The sequence below is a fragment of the Podarcis cretensis genome, assembly GCF_951804945.1.
Source record: "Podarcis cretensis genome assembly, chromosome: 13".
In the NCBI taxonomy this organism is placed as follows: Eukaryota; Metazoa; Chordata; class Lepidosauria; order Squamata; family Lacertidae; genus Podarcis; species Podarcis cretensis.
Window position 1 is genome coordinate 30113321 of NC_137182.1, and position 20768 is coordinate 30134088.

General features: G+C 45.3%; 1 protein-coding gene across 1 annotated transcript; it reads right to left on the reverse strand.

The window, feature by feature from the left end:
- Positions 1-1200: 1200 nt before the first annotated feature.
- LOC307200226 (uncharacterized protein) lies at positions 1201-19640 on the reverse strand. Its single transcript, XM_079948647.1, has 3 exons — positions 19404-19640; positions 2421-2526; positions 1201-1371 (listed from the first exon to the last, which is right to left on the reverse strand). The coding sequence occupies exons 1-3, from the start codon at positions 19505-19507 to the stop codon at positions 1357-1359; spliced, it is 225 nt and encodes a 74-aa protein (XP_079804773.1). The 5' UTR covers positions 19508-19640; the 3' UTR covers positions 1201-1356.
- Between the last annotated feature and the right edge of the window lie 1128 nt (positions 19641-20768).

Consider the following 20768-nt stretch of genomic DNA (forward strand, 5'->3'; position numbering starts at 1 on the left):
AAACATGAAAATTTGCAAGAGGCAACTAAGAAGAAAAGCCTGGACGTCACATAAAGCTTTTTGAGCAATCCTGAGAGTGGGTCTGGATCAGATAGGGCAGGTTTCTAAATTGTCTGATTTGTGTTTGTCTTTCTACTTATTTATTCATGTCCTTGTGAATCAGACTTTGTGAGTTCTGTGATGGGATACAGATTCTGAGGTGCAATAAGTTCTGCTAGTAAGCAAGAGTGCGAACCCAGTTTTGAAATCTTTGTGCCACACTGGTAGAAGGGATGTTGCTAGTATCTTGAGCAACAAATGTAAGAATCTGCATGGGCAAATCTTACACCCTGAAACACGAATCCCCAAATCCTACACAATCCTAGGCTGCAGTGGCCCCGAGAGAAGTTACGTTTGCAGCATGCTGTAAGTGGAGGAAGGAGCTGATCTCTTCCTATCCTTGAGATCAATGTGCAAAGCAGCCATGTGGGCTCAGTTGCCTCCCAGACTGGGCCATAGTGAGTGGCCTGGATACAGGCAAGAGAACGATCCCTTCAAAGCTGAGGGAGTGCATTGTGAAATATCCTTTTACGCCCCCTTCCAGGTCAACACATTATTGTGTGCAGCATCAGTGTATGCAATTGTGCCTGATGTTTCCTTGCTAAAATGGCTGGTTGGGGCTGGACTGAAGAACCCCGGAAAGTAAAGGAAACTTAGAGATGGACTGAGTTTCTAATATTTGCACCACATTTTACTGGAAAAAGAGCTGCCCATTTTCTTGGATTATATGGGCACTTAACTTCTGCAGGCTGCATCAAGCCTGTTGAACCAAGGTCCACAGAGACAGTTCCCCTTTTCTTTTTGTTTTTTTACTGGGTTGCCCCAGAAGTTTAGTTGAAATGTCTTCTGAGATTTGGATGCAAAGGACTGTCTGCATGTGTGATGTCTAGGATTGGTTGTGGCGACAGCAATGAGGAGAAGTAGAAATGGACCTCTTTCGGGGCTGGCTCAGTGGGCACTTGAGGCAAGAAAGGATCATAAAGCGCTTTTTCAAACTTTTCTTTTAAGGTGCTATATATAAATGATACATATTCGAAGCAGATACAGCAAAGGCAGGGTCAATAACCTCCTGGGGGAGGCAAGGATTTCAAGGTGGGCCAGGAGCACCCTGATGTGGGTGGATTAAAGAGCAACGACTCGGTAACTAATGCAGGCCCAGCCTGTGTAAAATAAAAGGGCTTTATTGCACTTGGGAGCCCTTGCTCCAGCGGCTCCAGGGAGCGTCGCCTCCAGCTCTGCGCAGTCTCCACCCTGGAACTTTGCTTCTTGAGTGCCATGGAGTTTCCGGGAGCCGGAAGACTCAGTCAAGCAGGTCCCTCAGTGACTTGGCGGCTGTAAGAATAAGGAAGAGAAACCATAGGGTGATACAGCTGGGCGTTCCTCCCCTCGGCATTACAGTCTCCAGCTTCTCTCTCTTTCCCAGCCCCTACCTATTCTATACCTGTCACAATTTCTGTGAAGAATGGATATAGCAAGGTGGCACTGTGGTCTAAACCACTGAGCCTCTTGGGCTTGCTGATTGGAAGGTCAGCAGTTTGAATCCCCACGATGGGGTGAGCTCCCGTTTCTCCTGCCAACCTAGCAGTTCGAAAGCATACTAGTGCAAGTAGATAAATAGTTACCACTGCAGCCGGAAGGGAAATGGCGCTTCTGTGCACTCTGGCTTCCATCATGATGTTCCATTGCGCCAGAAGCGGTTTAGTTCTGCTGGCCACATGACCCAGAAAGCGGCGGACAAACGCCGGCTTCCTCGGCCTGAAGTGAGATGAGCGCAGCAACCCCATAATCAAGTTAGACTGGATTTAACCATCCAGGGGTCACGAACTTTTACCTTTACCTTAGTATTGCTGACTGCAAGCTTCCCCCTAGCCTTAGATCTATGGCTGCTCACTCTTGTTTGGCAAGGCTCCTCTGACTAGCAGAAATCCAGCACGTGGAGCTTCCTCCCATCTTGTCATCTTGGGAGGAAAAGCTTTGATGTGCTAAAGGTTTTGCCAGCCGGGGCTCTTGTGTTAAATGTCCAGGCACTCTTTAGGGTGTGTGTGTCAGTACTAGTCTCCAGGGTGGGCTGATATGTTATTCTTCCCCATTCCTCATACTGCCTCTCATCTATGCTGTATTATCCCTGGTCCACAACTATATGTCCCAGAAGGGTCACTTTTGAAAAAGAACTAGGAATGGAGAGCCTAGGTCTTGTTGCCACAGCTGCCACTACCTCAGGGACTTCCTTTGGTGGCAGGTAGTCCTGTGTCCCAGGGTGCTGCAGTTAATGCATCCCATTTACTGCTGAGTCCAGAGTATTGCTATTGTCTCTATACCTTTTAAATTCAGCACCCACCCCTTCATTTCAACTGTTTGCGCTGTATAGAACAATATCTTACCAAGGGGTTGGCTTCTAGATCTTGGTGGGCCATGCCCAGCGCCCGCAGACACGAGTGGTATGCCTCCAGCAGCTCCTTGCATGCCTCTCCTCCCTTTTCTTTAATGCTACAGGAGGTAAATGGAAACAGTGAAGAGCCTTTACATTTCCTGCCCTGTAAAGATTTTGACTTGCAAAAACCCCCAAACAAGCATGCACACTTGCAGCTTGGAGTGGTTCAGTGCCTAGATGTTGTGCTTTGGCAACCCTTTTTTATTCTAGGTTTGCAGAACTACTCCATAATGTGCTTGTGAGCCTATTATCTGGATAGATCCTAGGCAGGCATTTGCACCCTCAAAAACCATAACCTGGCAGCTCATACGGGAAGCGCCCACCCAGTGGAACGTGATGGAAGGAATTTAGCTTAACAAAGTGCATTTAAACATGCTAGAAATTTGGGTTTGTGCAATTAAAGTGGATTAAAACACTCTATTGCCCTGGCCCTAGTGCAACAACTCCATGTAAACAACAGTCTTCTTGTGGTTAGGAGAGCGAGGGGGAGTGCATGGCAAATGAATGGTTAACAGGAAGTAGTCTATAAACGTGCATCAAGCACAAAAAATGGGGTGGATGCCTGTCATGTAAATCTCCCTGTAACCAAATCGGAAGTATTGCCTAAGAATGACTGGGCATGTTCTAACCTGTGTGAGCTTTGTGCATGTTCAATAAGCACGTCATCTAGAGGACACCTTCAAGGTTCTAAGGGCTAAACAATAATGTGATTTCTCCTGAAAAGCGATAAAAAAGAAACAACCATCATTTTGCCATAACAAGGTCTTGGGTGTCTGAAGAGAAAGCCAATAAACATTTCCTCATGCAATCAGCAAATTGGGCTATAGATCAGGAGTGAAGATTTAAAAAATAGAGGTCACGAGGAATTCAGGACCTTGTCCTTGCTACCATTATAATCTGAGTGCTTTCGATGAGCAGCAACAGCACCTTCCCCTCACTTGTAACTTTCACCTTGCATATTTTGTGCCTTGTGTCAATTAACTTTACATGGATTCGCCGCCAGGTGGTAGCAGAGGGCCACCCATAGCCAGGAGAGACTCGCTGCCTGCTTGATGCTTGCTGACCTTGCTAAAGGTGTCTTTGTTTCTGTTTTTCCTGCTATGTGTTTTGATCAGCTGGATGGCTAGCCAAAATAAGGCAGCTGAACTCTTTTCTAACTGCAATGCTGGGCAAAGTGTCACCTATTTTCTCCTTCCTTTAAAAACAACAACAACAACCACAATAAAAAGACACATACTCTGCAGTTGTTAATGGAAGCGCAATAAGCCCTCCTAGATAGGTGGTAGCCTGGGAAAGGCTCATTCTCAAAAGGCTGCAAACTGCTTGCAGATACTACCTACCACCCTCCAACCAAGAGACCCAAGTGCTGGCAGTTAGGCCTGCGGGCCAGAGATAGCAGCAGCAAAGCTGGCAGAGGGAGGGTCGCTCCTGAGATAAGTGCAGAGAAAGGGCCTGCTGGAGCCTGCAGATCTATTCGGAGCCAGCTCTCATTAAATGCCAAGAGAATTGCTGCCTGTTTGCCCTGGCCCCTGTTCTGGTACTCTCACGGAAACTTAGCATATGAAGCCTTTGATGGCAGGGAGAAGAATTGCAAGTTTGGTGGAGATCTCTGTGGCACCAATTGGGAATTTTGGAGACCTAGGTCAGTTCAGTACCTTTGGGAGCTAAAGCGATTAGCAAAGGCTAGTTTCCCTTTCGTCGACTCGTCTACGCCTTAGGTGTTGTATTTCAGTTGTAGTAGCTTGAGGTCACACACACTGTCTCGTAAGTACATAAGTACATCAAGCTTACATCTCCTTTAGCTCACGTAGTCTCTGTTTTTGAGGGTGGCCCCATGCACAGGTTGGTTGTTCTTGATGCCTCTGAACTAGTGACCCTAAGATAGCAGCATGCAAGGTAAGCCGCTTGCGAGAAAAAGTCTGGGTATTACTAGACAATGCAAGATATCTCATGGAGGAAGTAGACCTGCCTGAGCTTCACTGGGTTCTGGCAGAATTGACACTGAAAAGAATATTTTTGAATCAAAAAGACTCGAGGTAAGGTCTTTATAAGAACACTTGCTTCAAATTATCAAATAATATTTCCATAATGGCAAGAGACGAGAGTGTATAGCACAGTGATAAAAAACATGTTTCAAAAGCCCTTTTAGAAGATTCTTAAAATAGTTGTGCCTCTCCATAAAGAATCTTAACTGAAGTTATATTTATGAGTTTTTTTCCTCCAATGGAAAAAGCTCTGCTGAAATGTTAAGGATTATTCCTGCCCTCAAAGCCAGGGAGGTTCTCTTGGAAAGAACCTAATTTACAACATGAATGTATATTTATAGAGGTTTCTGACTGGCTTATGTACAACCAATTTATGTGCGTCCAACTGATTGCGCACGTGTGCATCACAGCAACCCAGAAGTGGCTGGAAAAGGGGTCAGAACAGGGGCGTAATGGGCTTATGCACACTCAGCCATCATGTGTGATGACCCAAAATGCAATGCCTGCGTAAATGGGGGGGGGGGCTGTATCGCAGTTAACAAAGAAAGGGACTAAGTTTAGCGTACTTTAACAATGAACTATTAATTTTATTATAAGTTTCAGACCTTATCCAGGAATATTTTCCCCAGCGTCTTCGAAATGACAGATTTCCTTTAAGTTCCAAAATAAGATACTGTACTTGAATTTCTGGTTATTACTGAGTTCCCTTCCTTTGACTCCTGTGGCCTTTCAGCAAGCCTAACTGGTTTAAAGTCCATTCATTCAATAAACCATTCCATCTACAACCATTTACATCACATGAGAAGTATCAACAACTCTAACTTTACTAATCATCTGAGTTTCCTCTGAATTCCTGAACTGTACCACTTTTCTAGAGTTTTTGTCCTTCATGCTTCCCCCACCTCTAAGGATTGTTGGACTTCTGCAGATTTTGAAATCTGCCTTCCCTGCACAGCTGAATCAACTGAGACTCCACAGAAGAGAGAGGTCATCATGCAGCAAAAAGTCAATTATGGTCAATCCTGATGTACACGTGGGTGTAAGTAAGGCCCTTTAGCTTCAGTGGGGCTTCTCAGTAGTAAAATGCATACCCTCCAACATTTCTCCGATGAAAATGGGGATGCCCCATTCCATAATGATAAGTTTACTATTTATACTCCACACATCTTACTGAGTTGCCCCAGCCACTCTGGGCGGCTTCCAACATATATAAAAACGCAATAAAACATTAAACACTTCCCTATACAGGATTGCCTTCAGACAACTCAGGGGTCAGATAAATCCATCCCCTCCAACATTTCTCCAATGAAAATAGGGACATCCTAAGTAAAAGTGGGACATTCCGGGATCAAATCAGAAACTGGGACTGCGTCTCTAAATCTGGGACTGTCCCTGGAAAATAGGGACACTTGGCCTGAAAGTTTGAGGGGTTTTCATAAAAGATAAAGGAAGAACACCCCCACCTCATGAATTGAGAATATTAAGTGAACTATTGTGCTAACAATGAGACCATGATGGCACCTCCATGGTAACTGTCTCTCTTGGCATGGAGGGCATCCAGCCCTTTGTGACCTGGTAGGAGAGGGATCCCACCGAGATCAGAATAGTCTTCACTGCTGTTTCTGCCTCTCTCTGCCTGGTTCAGTTGCTCAAATTCCTCCTCACTTGGGCCCCTTTCCTGTCTGCTACAGCTGAGCACATTCCAGACAAAAAAAGCCTCAGGGCAACAGCGTTGTCCCTTTGTTGGAAGCCAGTAGGTATGGACCATTCTTGGATGTTAACTTACCGTCACCAGATTTTTTTCAATGAATCTGGGACACTTTTTTTTTTTTTTTTTTTGAAGCTGAGTAGCAACAGGGAGTCAGTAGTGGGGATGGTGAGGCAAAAGACCCTGGGCCCAAGCACACATGCATATTGTATAAAGGTGCAAAGCCCTTCTTTCGCACCCTGTGAAACATAAATGCACAGAGTTTTTTTAAAACTGGGCAATGGCTGCCTGCCTGCGGCACCTGAGCCTCCCCCAATCTGTCAAAACAAAGGGGGAAGGGGGCAGGAGATCGGGGGGGGGGGAAGGCTCGGGAGTCATGGGCAGGTGACAAGTCATTGCCCAGTTTTTAAAAAAACACTGCGCATTTATGTTTCACAGGGTGCGAAAGAAGGGCTTTGCACCTTGCCCGGCAGAGAATCAGCACGCCTTGCACCCCTCCTGAGCAATGGGAGCCCGCCCATGACTCCCGAGCCTCCCCCATCAGTCAAAACAAAGGGGGAAGGGGGCAGGAGATCTGTACCGCTGGACGTCCCTGTTCCCCTTTGGCAGTGGTGGCAGCAGTGAGCAGCTCCTGAAGCCAGCCAGAGCCAACTGCACTACCAGGCTGGCTCCAGGCTGCTGAGGCTGCCGCTGCCACGTTTCCCGGGGACAGATTTGCAAATCTCAGGACTTTCCGGAGATGGAATTTGTCTGGGGACAGATGTGCAAATCTGGGGACTGTCCCCGGGAACCCTGTGTTAACTCCTTGGCCTGTGTTTCTAAAGGTGGGGTTAATCCAGCCATGCTCATCCCTGTGTAGCTCATATCAGGCGCAGACAGATGTCAGGTTTGCAGGAACTTCCAGAGTGGCTGGGGCAACCCAGCTGGATGGGTGGGGTACAACTAATTATTATTATTAATTATTACTGTGAGATCCACCAGTCAGAGCCAGGTGCAAAATGGTGTCTTGAAGGGGCCGAGCTGGATGCAAAATGCTGGTGTGGGTGGAGTTAATTATCTCCTGCATTCCATAAGCCATACTCTGGGGTAAGCTATTTACAGGTGAAACTCAAAAAATTAGAATATTGTGGAAAAGTTCATTTATTTCAGTAATTCAACTTAAAAGGTGAAACTAATATACGAGATAGACTCATGACATGCAAAGCGAGATATGTCAAGCATTTATTTGTTATAATTGTGATGTTTATGGTGTACAGCTGATGAAAACCCCAAATTAACAATCTCAGAAAATTAGAATATTAAATGAAATCAGCAAAACAAGGACATCAAATAGAGCAATATTGGACCTCTGAGAAGTAGAAGCATGCACATGTACTCAGTACTTGGTTTGGGCCCCTTTTGCATCAATTACTGCCTCAATGCGGCATGGCATGGATGCTATCAACCTGTGGCACTGCTGAGGTGTTATGGAAGACCAGGAAGCTTCAATAGCAGCCTTCAGCTCTTCTGCATTGCTTGGTCTCATGTCTCTCATCTGTCTCTTGGCAATGCCCCATAGATTCTCTATGGGGTTCAGGTCAGGCGGGTTTGCTGGCCAATCAAGCACAGTAATCCCATGGGCACTGAACCAGGTTTTTGTACTTTTAGCAGTGTAGGCAGGTGACAAAGTCCTACTGGAAAATGAAATCAGCATCCCCATAAAGCTCGTCTGTGGAAGGAAGCATGAAGTGCTCCAAAATCTCCTGGCAGACGGCTACGTTGACCCTGGACTTAATGAAGCACAGTGGACCAACATCAGCTGATGACATGGCTCCCCAAATCTCTTTTCTGATGAGAGCAGCTTTTGCATCTCATTTGGAAACCAAGGACCCAGAGTCTGGAGGAAGAATGGGGAGGTACACAATGCCAGATGCTTGAAGTCCAATGTGAAGTTTCCACAGTCTGTGTTTATTTGGGGCAGTAATTGATGCAAAAGGGGCCCAAACCAAGTACTGAGTACATGTGCATGCTTCTATTTCTCAGAGGTCCAATATTGCTCTATTTGATGTCCTTGTTTTGCTGATTTCATTTAATATTCTAATTTTCTGAGATTGTTAATTTGGGGGTTTCTTCAGCTGTACGCCATAAACATCACAATTATAACAAATAAAGGCTTGACATATCTCGCTTTGCATATCATGAGTCTATCTCATATATTAGTTTCACCTTTTAAGTTGAATTACTGAAATAAATGAACTTTTCCACAATATTCTAATTTTTTGAGTTTCACCTGTATGTGAGTACGTATCTTCATTGATACAGCTCAGGGATTCTAACACCTAACTGAGCACAAAGGAGATATACCATTAAGTGCAGAGATACTGAAGGATCAGAAAAGACAGCTGCAAGAATGTTGGTTGCTCAGAGTTGGCAAGACGACAAGGTCCCTACCAGAGTGGAATGGCAGAATAAGCTGTTGGACTATGCAGAGATGGCAAAAATGATTGGAAAATCAGAAACCAGGAGGATCAGAACTTCAACAAAGAATGGGGGAAAATTTATATTATACTTGAGAGACCACTGTAAACACTTGAACTCTTTAGCAGGTCTTAAATAACTCTTGTAATGTTACATAGACTTTGGATACAATGGAAACCTGAAAAACTAGTGATTTATGATTTGCAGTTGAAAAAGTTAACTAAAGAACCCATGGAGGGGATGAGGGAAGTCTAGAGATTTGGAAAAATCTTGTGTAATTTTTACTATTTGTGATTTTGAATGTGAATAAATTTGTAAAACCAAATAAAAATTATTTAAAAAACAAAACAAAAAACAAAGGAGTTATACCATTGATTCTAAGAGCCCCTTAAAGACTGTTAGCCCCTTGTTAGGTCAAGGTTTGCTATCTTCTGCCCACCTTGACTAACATCCCAAACACTTTCTACATCAGTTTGGTTTGATGTATTGACTGGCAGTACTACACAGCGGTTTTAGATAGACTGCAGGAGAATGCTTTGCAGGCCTTAACGGCACACACAAAACGCTTCATGTTCTATTTATCCCATTACGTTGAGGCTAGCACAGACATGGCATACGCTAACAAGGAATGGCCAAGTGTATTTTTTCTCTAACCTCCCAGTTTTGTCAGACCCTCCTGGTTCAAATTGCATGGAACTAACAACGGTCGATTTTGTGTGTGTTTAATTCGGATAAAGGAGCTTTCTTCATTATTTTTAAATTGTGTGAATGGAACTGTGTACAGGGACACTGTGGCAAGTAAAGGGTTACTTGCGCGGGGCTAGACAAGCCACATTATTGCCGCATGGCTGTCCACTCTGTTTGGTGCTAATGAAGCCTGTGCTGAGTCAGCTGCTCTCCTGCTCCCTGCCTCTCTGGTTGCCACACCATAACATCCTTCTCCATTTTGGACCTTCTGGAGTTAGTGTAGAAAATGGAGGTGTGTTGCCCCATAGGGCGCTATATGATGGTTAGACCTTGCCGCCTGTTCCCCTTTGTGTTTTGGCAGGAAATGGTGGGCAAGGGAAAACTTAGAAGCTACTTTAAAGCGCTGGGCGTATTTAAGAGTGCCAAAAGATGCAGAACAACTTGTAGGATGGTTGGTGAAACATCCAGCAGAACTCTACCTCCTCCCTGCCGTCCGCCCCACACCTGGCTCTGTTCACTGAACAGTGGCATTAGCAGGCAGCAAATCCACCACTGACTCTTCTTCCGATAAGGAGATGGGGGAAAGCTTCCTCTGCTGAGCAGTGTGCTGGCACACAGGGAGTTATCACAGACCATCACACCAATCCCACAGTTCCACGCAGGGCCTGTTGCCAGTGAAACGCAGCAGGCAGAGCCCAATGTGGGTCAGGGATGTGCTGCTGGCAGTGGATTAGTTGGGATCCACGTGGTTGTGCAGGTGCCAGCCATTGGAGACGTTTGCTGCGTAGAGATAGGAGGATCTGGCTGGCTGCCTTTGCCTGTCATCTCCCATCAGGTCCACAGATTAACAGGATTGAGCATGCAAACATACAGTGCAGAGTTCTCTTTCTTTCTTTCTTTCTTTCTTTCTTTCTTTCTTTCTTTCTTTCTTTCTTTCTTTCTTTCTTTTTTCTTTTTTCTTTTTTCTTTTTTCTTTTTTCTTTGTTTTTCTTTGCAAAGTACAATTGTAAGTGTTCATAGATTTAAAAGATTCAGCACCTGCAGTTTTTAACATTGCAATCCCAATATGTCAGAAGTAAGATATTTGGTATATGCTCTTTTGGTCCCTTCCAACTCTACAGTTCTATGATTCTTCATTAAAAAAATCCCAAACTCATTCAACTTGGATTGAATTTGGCCCAAATCCTGCACAGCGATCAGAGATCTTTCCTGTCTCCCCCTCACCATAACTGATAAACTTAAACTGAAACCTACCTACAAAGAGATTTTAAGTAGTAAGATCTCAACTTAATTTCAAATGACAAGAGATTATTTATTATTATTAAGGACTGAACTATTATCACCATCATCGTCAAAAATCCTAAAACTGAGTACTTTAAAAAAATGCATTTTAAGGTTCTCTTTTGCCTTTTAGTCAGCAAAAGCTATGCTTCAATCCATCTGTAGGATAGATCAAGTAGATAGGACTTCCCCAAGCCAATACAGTCATACCTTGGATCCCAAATGCCTTGGTACTCGGATGTTTTGGCTCCAGAACGCTGCAAACCCAGAAGTGAGTGTTCTGGTTTGCAAACGTTCTTTGGAACCCAAATGTCCGACGGGGCTTCCGTGGCTTCTGATTGGCTGCAGGAGCTTCCTGCAGCCAATTGGAAGCCGTGCTTTGGTTTCTGAATGTTTTGGAAGTCAAACGGACTTCCAGAATGGATTCTGTTTGACTTCCAAGGTACGACTGTATAGTCAAGATCCGTCAGCCTTGTCGGCACCAACATCACAATAACAAACATTGATATTTATACAGTGCTCTCTTTCTCTTGACCACAGCTGCTCTAGGCCTACAGCTTGAGACAGGTTGCTCCCTAGACCAGGCCATGTGTCCTACTTTACCGAGGACAGTCCTCTATTTGATAGGCCATCAGTCCTCTTGCCACAAACCTTTTTTTCTGCTGGAACTTGCTGAAACTCAGTTCCAGCACCTTTCAGGTGGGTGCCATTGCCATAAGAAGAGAACAAGGGAGTTCCGGCACCTCTTTTTCTAAAAAATAGCATTGGTGACATATACTGCATTTCTATTTGAATTACTATATTATTTCTAAATTTTGCACCGGTAGATATACATTGAGCTGTGCATGTGTTATGTAAACCTGTATCTTCTGTCTTGGCAATTTGTAAGCAGACACATCACTGCTCCGGCTTCCCTCGACAAGGTTCAATGACGGGGACCGCACAACTTCTCTAGGTATCTGAGCACACACTGGATGTGAGTCATGACTTGTATGTACGAAGAGTGCTGCTGGATCAGGCCCATGGCTCATCTAGACCAGCTTCCTGCTCTCCCAGTGGCCAGCCCAGATGCCTATGGGAAACCTGCAATCAGGACTTGAGCTCAGCAACCCTCTCCCCACCCGTGACCCCCAGCGACTGATATTTAGAGACATATGCTGCCATTCCTTGTCCTGCCCCTTTGCTGACCTTGGCAAGTGCGCCGTGTCTCTCTTCCCTCAATAAGCCCCCCTCCCTGAGTCCAGTTATGTAATTGATTGTCCCCTGCTGATCAAAAATCCCTGCGGCCTCATTAGCGGCAGCTATGTCCCCATCCTCAACACAGCCTGGCAGATGGCAAGTCACAGGGCGTTCTTGTCATCCTGCATTAGTACCAACAGGCAGATCAGAGCTGCTGGGGTCGATCAGAGTGTGTTGCGACATTTTTAATTCACAGATTTATTTACATGAAATGCACCCCACTTTTCCTGTCCACACATAAACCAGTCAGAGTGACTAATCTTAAAACCACGAAAGCACACACATAAAACACACCAATGCTAGGGCTGCCATACATCCGGATTTTCCCAGACATTACCGGGATTGACGTCTGGGGGCTCTTTTCAGAAAGGTGGCGCTTTGTCCTGGATCTTTGACAAGTCAATAATAATAAATCACTTTTGGGGGGTATTTTTGTATATATATAAAAAAGAAGCTCCAATACTTTGAGGGTTTCCTAAAACAAAAAGATCAAAATTTTTAGGGTGTCCTTGTTGAAATATGGCAAGAAGGTACTCCGAAAAAGTATAACAAAATAGTTACACAAAGGTCTGCTTACACCAAGGCCCCATCTGCGCTATGATGTGGGGTGTGAGACACCCTAAATTCCTGGGTCCAATAAAAGCTAGAATTTAATTGAGGTTTGGGAAGTTACACTGTGCCATGCACTGAACCCTAAGTTAACAAGCGAGGCCTGCCTGGTGATAGCTAGCTGAGTGTAAGTTGCTAAGGGGACAAAGACCAGGGTCACCCATCAAGAAAGTATTTAAGAAGGTAGGCTATACCAGATAGCTATATCCAAAAGAACTGGATACAGGAGACCACCATTTTTCTCACCAAAGAAAATTGTTCCATCCAGAATGAGAAATATGTGAAGCCACATTTTATTGCTTTTGGTTTGCAAGTTGCCTCGGGCACTTTGCTTTAGAAAAGCAGTATAACGAAAAATATCTTAAAATAATTAACAATAATGGTGTATATTTGTTATATGCGTGCAGTATTGCAATACTAGCACCTTTTTTTTCTTTCTTGAAGTGTGGTGGCTTTGCTCTGGAATGTATGTATGTATGTATTTGCATGTGCAAAATGACTGCTTTTCGTTAGGTATCTGCCCTGCCTCTAGAGAGCAGCATGTACCCTGCCAGCTCATCTTTTCTAAGTCTTTTTTAGCTCAAGCTAGCTCATTTTTAGCTCATTAGCAAAAAAAAAAAAAAAAAAGAAAAAAAGGGGAATGAGCTTGGTAGTGTATTATTTCTGGTAAATCCAAACTATCATCTTCCAAAGGAAAATCCCCCTCTGCAGGCATTTTAGGATTAGCCTGGCAGACGGAAACAAGTGTGTGTGTGTGTGTGTGTGTGTGCGCGCGAGAGTGAGCGAGAGAGAGAGAGAGAGAGAGAGAGATTATAAAATCACAGTGATGTCACAAAAGAAAAAGCAGGGGACAGTAGGGTAGTGGTGAAGGGAGAGGTGCTTAAGGAAAGGAGAGAATATCTCCAAAATTACAAAGGGGTGCAGGCTTTGTATTTGAGATTTAAAGCCTAGAGATCTCTAGTAGGGTTGCTGTATTTCAAAGTGAAAATCCGGACAGAAAAGGTTATTTTTGCCACCCTTCCAATGTAGTTTTTGAGCTATTTTTAGGGAAAATAACCAAAAGCAACATTGCCAGCATGGGTTGTCACATGTCCAGATTTCCCCGGACATTTGTTTTTTAATCGATTTCCGCCTGGTCACTGCTTCCAATTGCAGTATTCTGGATATATCTGGGAAATTCCGGACATATGGCAACCCTGCACTATAGCCGAATTCTCAGCATTTCTCACTGTACACAGAGCATTAGTCACAATCCATATCTATCCTATCATTTATTATGAAATGCTGCATTTATCCCAAACCAGCTTTAACCTGAATTGATAAAAAGAACAACCTAGCCATGTTCTAAGCCAACAATGACCGCTCCCCACTTAAAACGGGGGGCGCCTTTTGCGTGGACGCGTGCAGCCCTGGATCTGGAGTGGCCCCATCAGCATAGGCTTTGCCTTCCCTCAGGTGGGATACCTGGAGGTCCCCGCCTAACCCCAGTGAGTTGTCCAATCCCACCTGGGGGAAGCGTTGCCAGGGAAACCAGGCCAGGTAAGGGGAGGGATTACCTGCCCACACAATAGAGGGTGGATCTTAATTGGTAATCCTCACTTGGCTCCAGAGCTTCTCCCACCCTACCCACCCTCAGTTAATGTCTTCTTTTGCAGGTTAACTTTTCTTCATAGGTTTTGCAGGTTAACCTCTCCACAGGTATGCGGGCGCTGCTACGATAAGGTCGCTGTTAAAGGGCCGGAAAGGAATTTCCCTGCATTGGCAGGTTTCGCCTTTCCCGTAGCAAAACGTCACAACTTTGGCGGTATCAGGCCTTGGGCGGAATCCTTTAGTCCATCTTCCTCTTTGCGGCGGCGATACCAGGGTTCCCCGTTAAAGGGGTTTTTGAAGGGAGGCTTTGGCCGTACGCCGAAAGGTCGTCATTGCTCTCCCCTGCGGCGGCGTAACGGGGGCGGCTATCTCTACTTGAACATATGTTCTCCAGAGCCGGCCCATCCCCCACACACACACTGGATAACCCTGATGCTCCCTAGGTCCCCCGGCTGGGGACTAGGGAGGGAGAACGCCCAATGCCTGAGCCAAGGTCTACCCACATTTGAAATTTAATAAAGTTGTGGCCAATTTAATCCCATAGCACGTTGTCTAGAGTCGTTATTCCACATGACGGGGGGGACCACTCGGGATCTGGGGACTCCGCCTGTCCACGCAATGTGTCTACACAGCTTGATTGTGGCTGCCTTGAGAGGGCTGTTGCTCTGGAAGATGGCATCAAAATACAGAAAACAAGCAAACAAGCAAAAAAATAATTGTCCAAGATTATTTACTGAGCAAGAAGTAGGTCTTCTGGGTGCATTTGAAACCCGAGCTGAGACTAAGTAAGACTATGTTGAAGATTTCTAAACATAATCTGCTGCCTCTCCCTTCTCTATGGTTTCTAGCTGAAACATAGCCAGGGCAGAGGTGAGGAGTCTGTGTGTATACATAACCCTTTCCCCAATTACGACTCCCTCCAACTACTGTGGTGGAAAAATACAGGTAAAACTTGTGCCTTCCTATTCCTAAAACCACTGATCTAACCCAATAAATAAGGCTGCATACACAGTACACCTTTTAAAGCACATTTGAAGCACATTCGTTCACTCAGATAATTCTGGGTATTGTAGTTTGTTAAGCATTGCCGGGAATTGTAATTGTGTGAGGACGAAACTACAGTGCCCAGAATACTTTGAGGGGAGAAATGTGTTTTGAAGGGACTTTAAAGGTATACACAACTGTTTTGTGTCCTGAAGCTAGAGTGTGAACTTACAAAGGTAAATTTATTTACCCCCACCATACATTTAGAAAGCACATTGCTTTCCCCAAAGAATCCTACAGACTCTAGTTTACCCCCTCAGAACTACAGTTTCCAGCACGTTTAATGCACAACAGTTCTAAAGATTCTTTGGGAAAACTTCCCACCCCTCCAAAATCTGGGATTTAACGTGCTGAAACTTCTTACCTATTAATATTAGGCAGGCACCCTCGCTATACTGTTTTAGGCACTTGCCAAAGCCTTAATTTGGTTCAGCAATCGTATCCAGACACATACTTTAGTTACACATAGTCGTTTTAGACATTTGCTGATTAAATCAGTGTTATATTGATTATTGTTTTATATTCAGTGGCACCTTGGTTTTCTGATATCTCCATTGTTGAACATTTCAGTTTTCAAACGCCGAAAACCCGGAAGTAAATGCTTCCGTTTTCGAACGTGCCTTGGAAGTTGAACGGCTTCCGCTGCGTGTATCTGTTGTTTTTCACAGTTGTCTCTATTGAATTGGCAGACTGCCTTTTGCACCTTGGTTTTTGAATGTTTCGGAAGTCAAATGGTCTTCCAGAACGGATTATGCTCGAAAACCAAGGTACCACTGTTTATTGTGCAGAGGTTTTAAAAAAATGTTTAAGTGGGTGTGTGTATGCGCAAAATAAATTAAAGGATAGGCTCGGTTGGAGCCCTGTATTTTAAAAATATGATGCATTTGGCAAAATCCTGTTACCAGGAATGGGTCAGAGGGCTAGTTCCTGTGGGGAGCTTTGTGGGCCAAATGCATCCGTCACAGAATCACCCTGGCCTTTGGCCCAAGAGGAGGATTTACTCCTTACCCTCTCATCCTCCTAGTTGAGCTTTAGCTGCTTGAGTTAATTGAGGCTCAGGAGGCTCAGGGTCTGAATAGTATCACTGCAAAGAGCGGCAGAAGAAATGCAGAGCTGTCATTTCCTCTCCATCAATTCTCTCTCTCCGCCCCCCCCCATAGCACCTTTCATGTGCAAATACAATCTTCTACCTGTCTTCTCACAGCCACCCAGCATAAAGTTACTCCCATTTCACAGGGAGGCAACTGAGGCTCCAAGACTGGTCCAAGCCACTCTGGGACTTGAACCTCAGGACAAATGGTGCACGTTGGTCCTCCACCAGACCATACGCAATTGGCTGCTGCGAGATGGCCTTCTACAATTAATAGTGATAACTGGCCACAGTTATGGACAACAGAGTACACACCGGAAAGGCAGTTACAACCAGAAACCTGTCTGTCTGATATGTGTCTTTATTTTACTCATTCATTATATTTTTAAGCATACACTTCAAATAAAAATTTAGGTTCACATTTTTTTTCTCTCTTTTAAAGAAAGAGTAATATGTGAATTGGCCCTAGGAAACGCAGGACGGGTACTCCAGTGTCTTATTCAGCCATTATCTGTTGGTGTTTGCAAGCTTTTGGGTGTGGTGTTTTTGTGCCGATGAACTTTTTCAAACTGATAGAGAGAGACCTGTGTAACTTGAAAACTGACATCACTGACGTCGGCCTAGTAAAAGACATTGCCTTATTAGTCTGTATGATTATGTTGATGTGTTGTGCTATTTCTTCACAGCTGTGCTAAATAGTGCGCACAATGTAAGTATGAAATGACTCTTACCCAAAAATTTGGCAGTTTTATTATAGGAGTCCAGGCCCCGTTTGTTTGTTTATGTATTTATAATTTACACTTTCATTAAAAAAAAAAATCAAGGCGGTATACAACATATAAGAATAAAATCAATAACAGGCGCCTACAAAAACACCATTAAAAATCAGTAAATGCTGATCGGTTAAAAAGAGAAGAGGCAAACCAGCTGGACTTGGTAAGAAGCATTCCCTGCCACAGACTTGGACCTCTGGTGACAGAGAGAGATCAAGGAGTCTTCCTAAAATGTGTCCCTGCTCCTTTTAGAAGGAGTGCAACCCCCTTCCAAACAGGCACTGGGCTTATCTCCGATTTAAATCAAATGTCTGTGCGGAGGTGACAGTCTGGAAAAAAACTGGAAGGAAAACCCAGAAGAAGGTGGGGAAATGGAAAAAAACGCCACAGCAAAAGTAAAAACCACATCTTTCCCCTGGGCTTTCACAACTGCTCCACACGACCAGTATAATGTTTCAAAACTGCTTTATGTACCCCTGCCTCCATTTCCCTCCCTCCTTTCTCTGTTTCCCCCCTCTTGTGCCAAATTTGAGATGGTAAGCAGGGACACATCCTCCTAGCACTAGAAGCGTACATGACACCTTACTGTCTCCAAATGTTGGCTGCTGACCAGTGACCCCTGGACTGGTTATAAGTAAAAAGGCAGGCAAGTTGGGTGTGGCTGAAGTTCGTTGGGCAATGCCCCCCTTGCTTTAATGGGCAACCTCTACTGAATCTCAAGCTTTCTCTCTAGATAGATATACAGTGGTACCTTGGTTCCCGAATGGCTTAATTGTTGAACAAATCAGCTCCTGAACGCTGCAAACCCGGAAGTGTTCTGGTTTGCAAACGTTTTTTGGAAGCCGAATGTCCAATGTGGCTTCTGTGGCTTCCAACTGAGTGCCGGAAGCTCCTGCAGTCAATCGGAAGCCGTGCCTTGGTTTTCGAACTGTTTCAGGAGTCAAACGGACTTCTGGAACGGATTAAGTTCAAGAACCAAGGTACCGCTGTAGATAAAAATAAACAAAAGGATGCCCCACATATATATAGTGTAAATACAGCCAGTGAGAAACACAGACACCACCAGTAACATATATTCAAGGCCAGTCTGCTGCTCTGGAAGTTGCCACTTCTTATCCCTACTACTTCATTTAAATCAGGGAAACTAATAACTATTAACACATGCTCTTTCAATGTATGCTGGAAGCAAAACATATCCTGTTACTTTTGCAGTTCCTCCTCTCCTCACCTTTTTATCCCAAGTTCTCATTGAAAGCAGGGACTAAGCCATGGCTTATTTATTATAAATATACACACAGGTTTCTGATCCAGAATACTGACGTCTGTGTGGCCTCACAACTGGTAATCCCCAAGCAGTCACTTCCATTCCCTGCAGCCGTTCTTCCCCTACTCTGCTCCATATATATTTGAATGTAGTTATAGCTGGCTGGCAACGGAAAGCCTAAGGTATTGCATTCTCGTTTTTTTCCAGGAGCTCCAAGCTAGCTTAACCAGCAGCTCAGGTCTTGCAAAGGTTTTATGCGAGTGATTTAGCCAAGGAGGCGAGGTTTTGCAGAGCGCTCAGCTTTGAGCTAACAAATGAATCTCTCAAAAAAAAAACAAAAAAAAAACACCTGCCTGTTAGCTATGCTACACTTGATCTTAGCCAAAAGCCTGAGAAGCAATTAACGTGGTTTAGGAAATCCCATTGAAGCGGAAGCTGATCAGAACCAGAGGTGATGCCAGGTGATTAGATGTCGAACCAGGTGGGTGGAGGAGGAATCAGTGTTAAAACTGTCCTAAGAGCTGGCAGATCTTTATACACAGCTCTGTGGTTTCAGCCACAAACTATGCCACCACCAGACATAAGCCTGGCCTGCTTAGAGCTGGCCTTTCTTTGAAGCTGAGTGACGCAGCTGCCTCTGGTGGCAGATTTTGGCTATCTTGATGAAATGGTGGCACGCTGGCAGTCATCCTTTTAAAAAACGAACCTTGCTTGATCATTTGCAGCCAATGAGGCAAGGACACCATTTGCATTTTCCGCATCAGGTGCCAAAATATGGGTAGCTGCCTCCCTTTAGACATGTGTGTGAATAGCGGGGGCCTCTAACAATTTTCTGCTAGGCCAGTTTCCCAACACACATGCCTTTGGACTCTAAGCGTGCTCCCTTCCTTGATTCAGCAGAGGTCGCTTGTATCCCTTCGTTACTCTTCCCAAGCTTTTGCCTCCGGGCATCCAACCCACCCTGTGACTCATCTGACCTAGAATCACCCTAGTACAGCTTCCCTTGGAAAGACAGATGGGAGTCAGGTTGGGGGGTGGGTGTCTTCCCACTCTTGCCTTCAGCGACCCACCAACCACATCCCTTCAGTGCATGAGTGCGCCACACTCCACAGCATCATTCCTCAACTTCCCGGCGGGCTTTTGAAGCTGACATGTACCTGCCTTCGGGGGCTGTTCACTGCCCACTTCGCCCCTCAGTCCCCTTACCATTTCTCAGAAGCGGCTTTCAGCTCGGCGCAGGGTGGCTCTTCCGTGGTGGGGTCAGGGGCGCCCTGTCCCTCTGCAGTGGCATCGCTGTGGCTCTCTGACATGCTGGGTCTGCTGGTTGTGCGTGCCTGTGTCTTCTGCACTGATCGAGGAGAGCGGTGCTGACAATTCCTCTGGCTAGAGGCAGCCGGAGCCCTGCCCAGTCATGCGGGATAGACAGATAGCTGGGCGTGTATTTGTGTGTGTGTGTGTGTGTGTGTATCTTCTTGGGTATTTGAGATAGGCTGCAGCCGCTGAGGTTTTTTAATTCGCGGAGAGGCTTAGCTGGGACAGAGCACCCTCCCTTCCCCTTCCTGCAACAGGGCTGGGGGCAAGCGAGGAACAGGAATCAAATCGCCTCTCTCGGTGAATGGTGGACTCTGACCTGGAAGGTGGCCACATAGTCAGGGCCAAGGAGATCAGCCGCAGCAGGGAGTGACAACTGATGGGCACTGTTCTTGCTGCCCACGCAACTTAAGGATAATTGGCTACAGAAGGTGTGAAGCTCGATGAGATCTGCGGCCAGCCAAACCAGCCGTGATCTCAGTGGGGCTTGGAATCTGTTGAGTGGGCCGGGATCAATAGGTCCATCTCTGAGGAAGGAGATGGTTTGGTTTTGTGGCGCTTGTCTCAGGGAGTATGTGTCTTGCAGTAATGCAGTTATGTACACCTGAGTGGCACATGCGAGTGGATCTTGTACAAGTCCCTCTTTGGAGGCTGGAGTGGATTTAGTGTGGCGGAGAGGTGTTGGGGTTCAATCAAGCCCTGCTTCCAGATGTGTGGATACTGGCTGGGACTGCTCAGTGGTCCACTCTGCATGTGCTCAGAGGAACTGAAAGTTTGCAACCTAGCACTGAATGCAGAGGCTTAAGCTTCAGAGCAGGTTAAGCTCTGGCACCATGGTTGATACGCCTTGATGACAGATGTGGAGCATTTTCCTGCATGCATAGCACAGCTGGAACTGTTTTTGGGAACTGGGGTGGCTTAAGGGCATGGTGGGATGTGCACCAGGGTTTGGGGGCATTTCTGTGCAGCTGTGAGGGGGGTGAGTCAGAGGCTTTTGACACTAATTGTGTTGTTGCATGAATCCTGACTGTCAAATTGCTTGTGTGGAAGGGAGAGAGGTGAATGTGGAAGTTTTGGGTGTAAATGTTGGTGAGCTGTTGCATTGCACATTCGACTCTGGCAACAGAGAACTGCTGAGGCAGAAAGGCATGGCATATAGCTGGCATGTGTATGGGGGAAGCAGGACTTTTGGTAGCAGGATTGGCCACATCCTGGTAGAAGAACTAGATATATATTGCAGTACAATCCAGTGCATGTTGA

What these genes read in the sequence shown, in the direction of transcription:
- LOC307200226 (XM_079948647.1), bottom strand. Translation starts at nt 19,507, where the DNA reads ATGTCAGAGAGCCACAGCGATGCCACTGCAGAGGGACAGGGCGCCCCT. An exon ending in AAAGCCGCTTCTGAGAAATG is followed by an intron (nt 2,527 to 19,403) that starts GTAAGGGGACTG and finishes TACCTCCTGTAG; the next exon opens with CATTAAAGAAAAGGGAGGAG.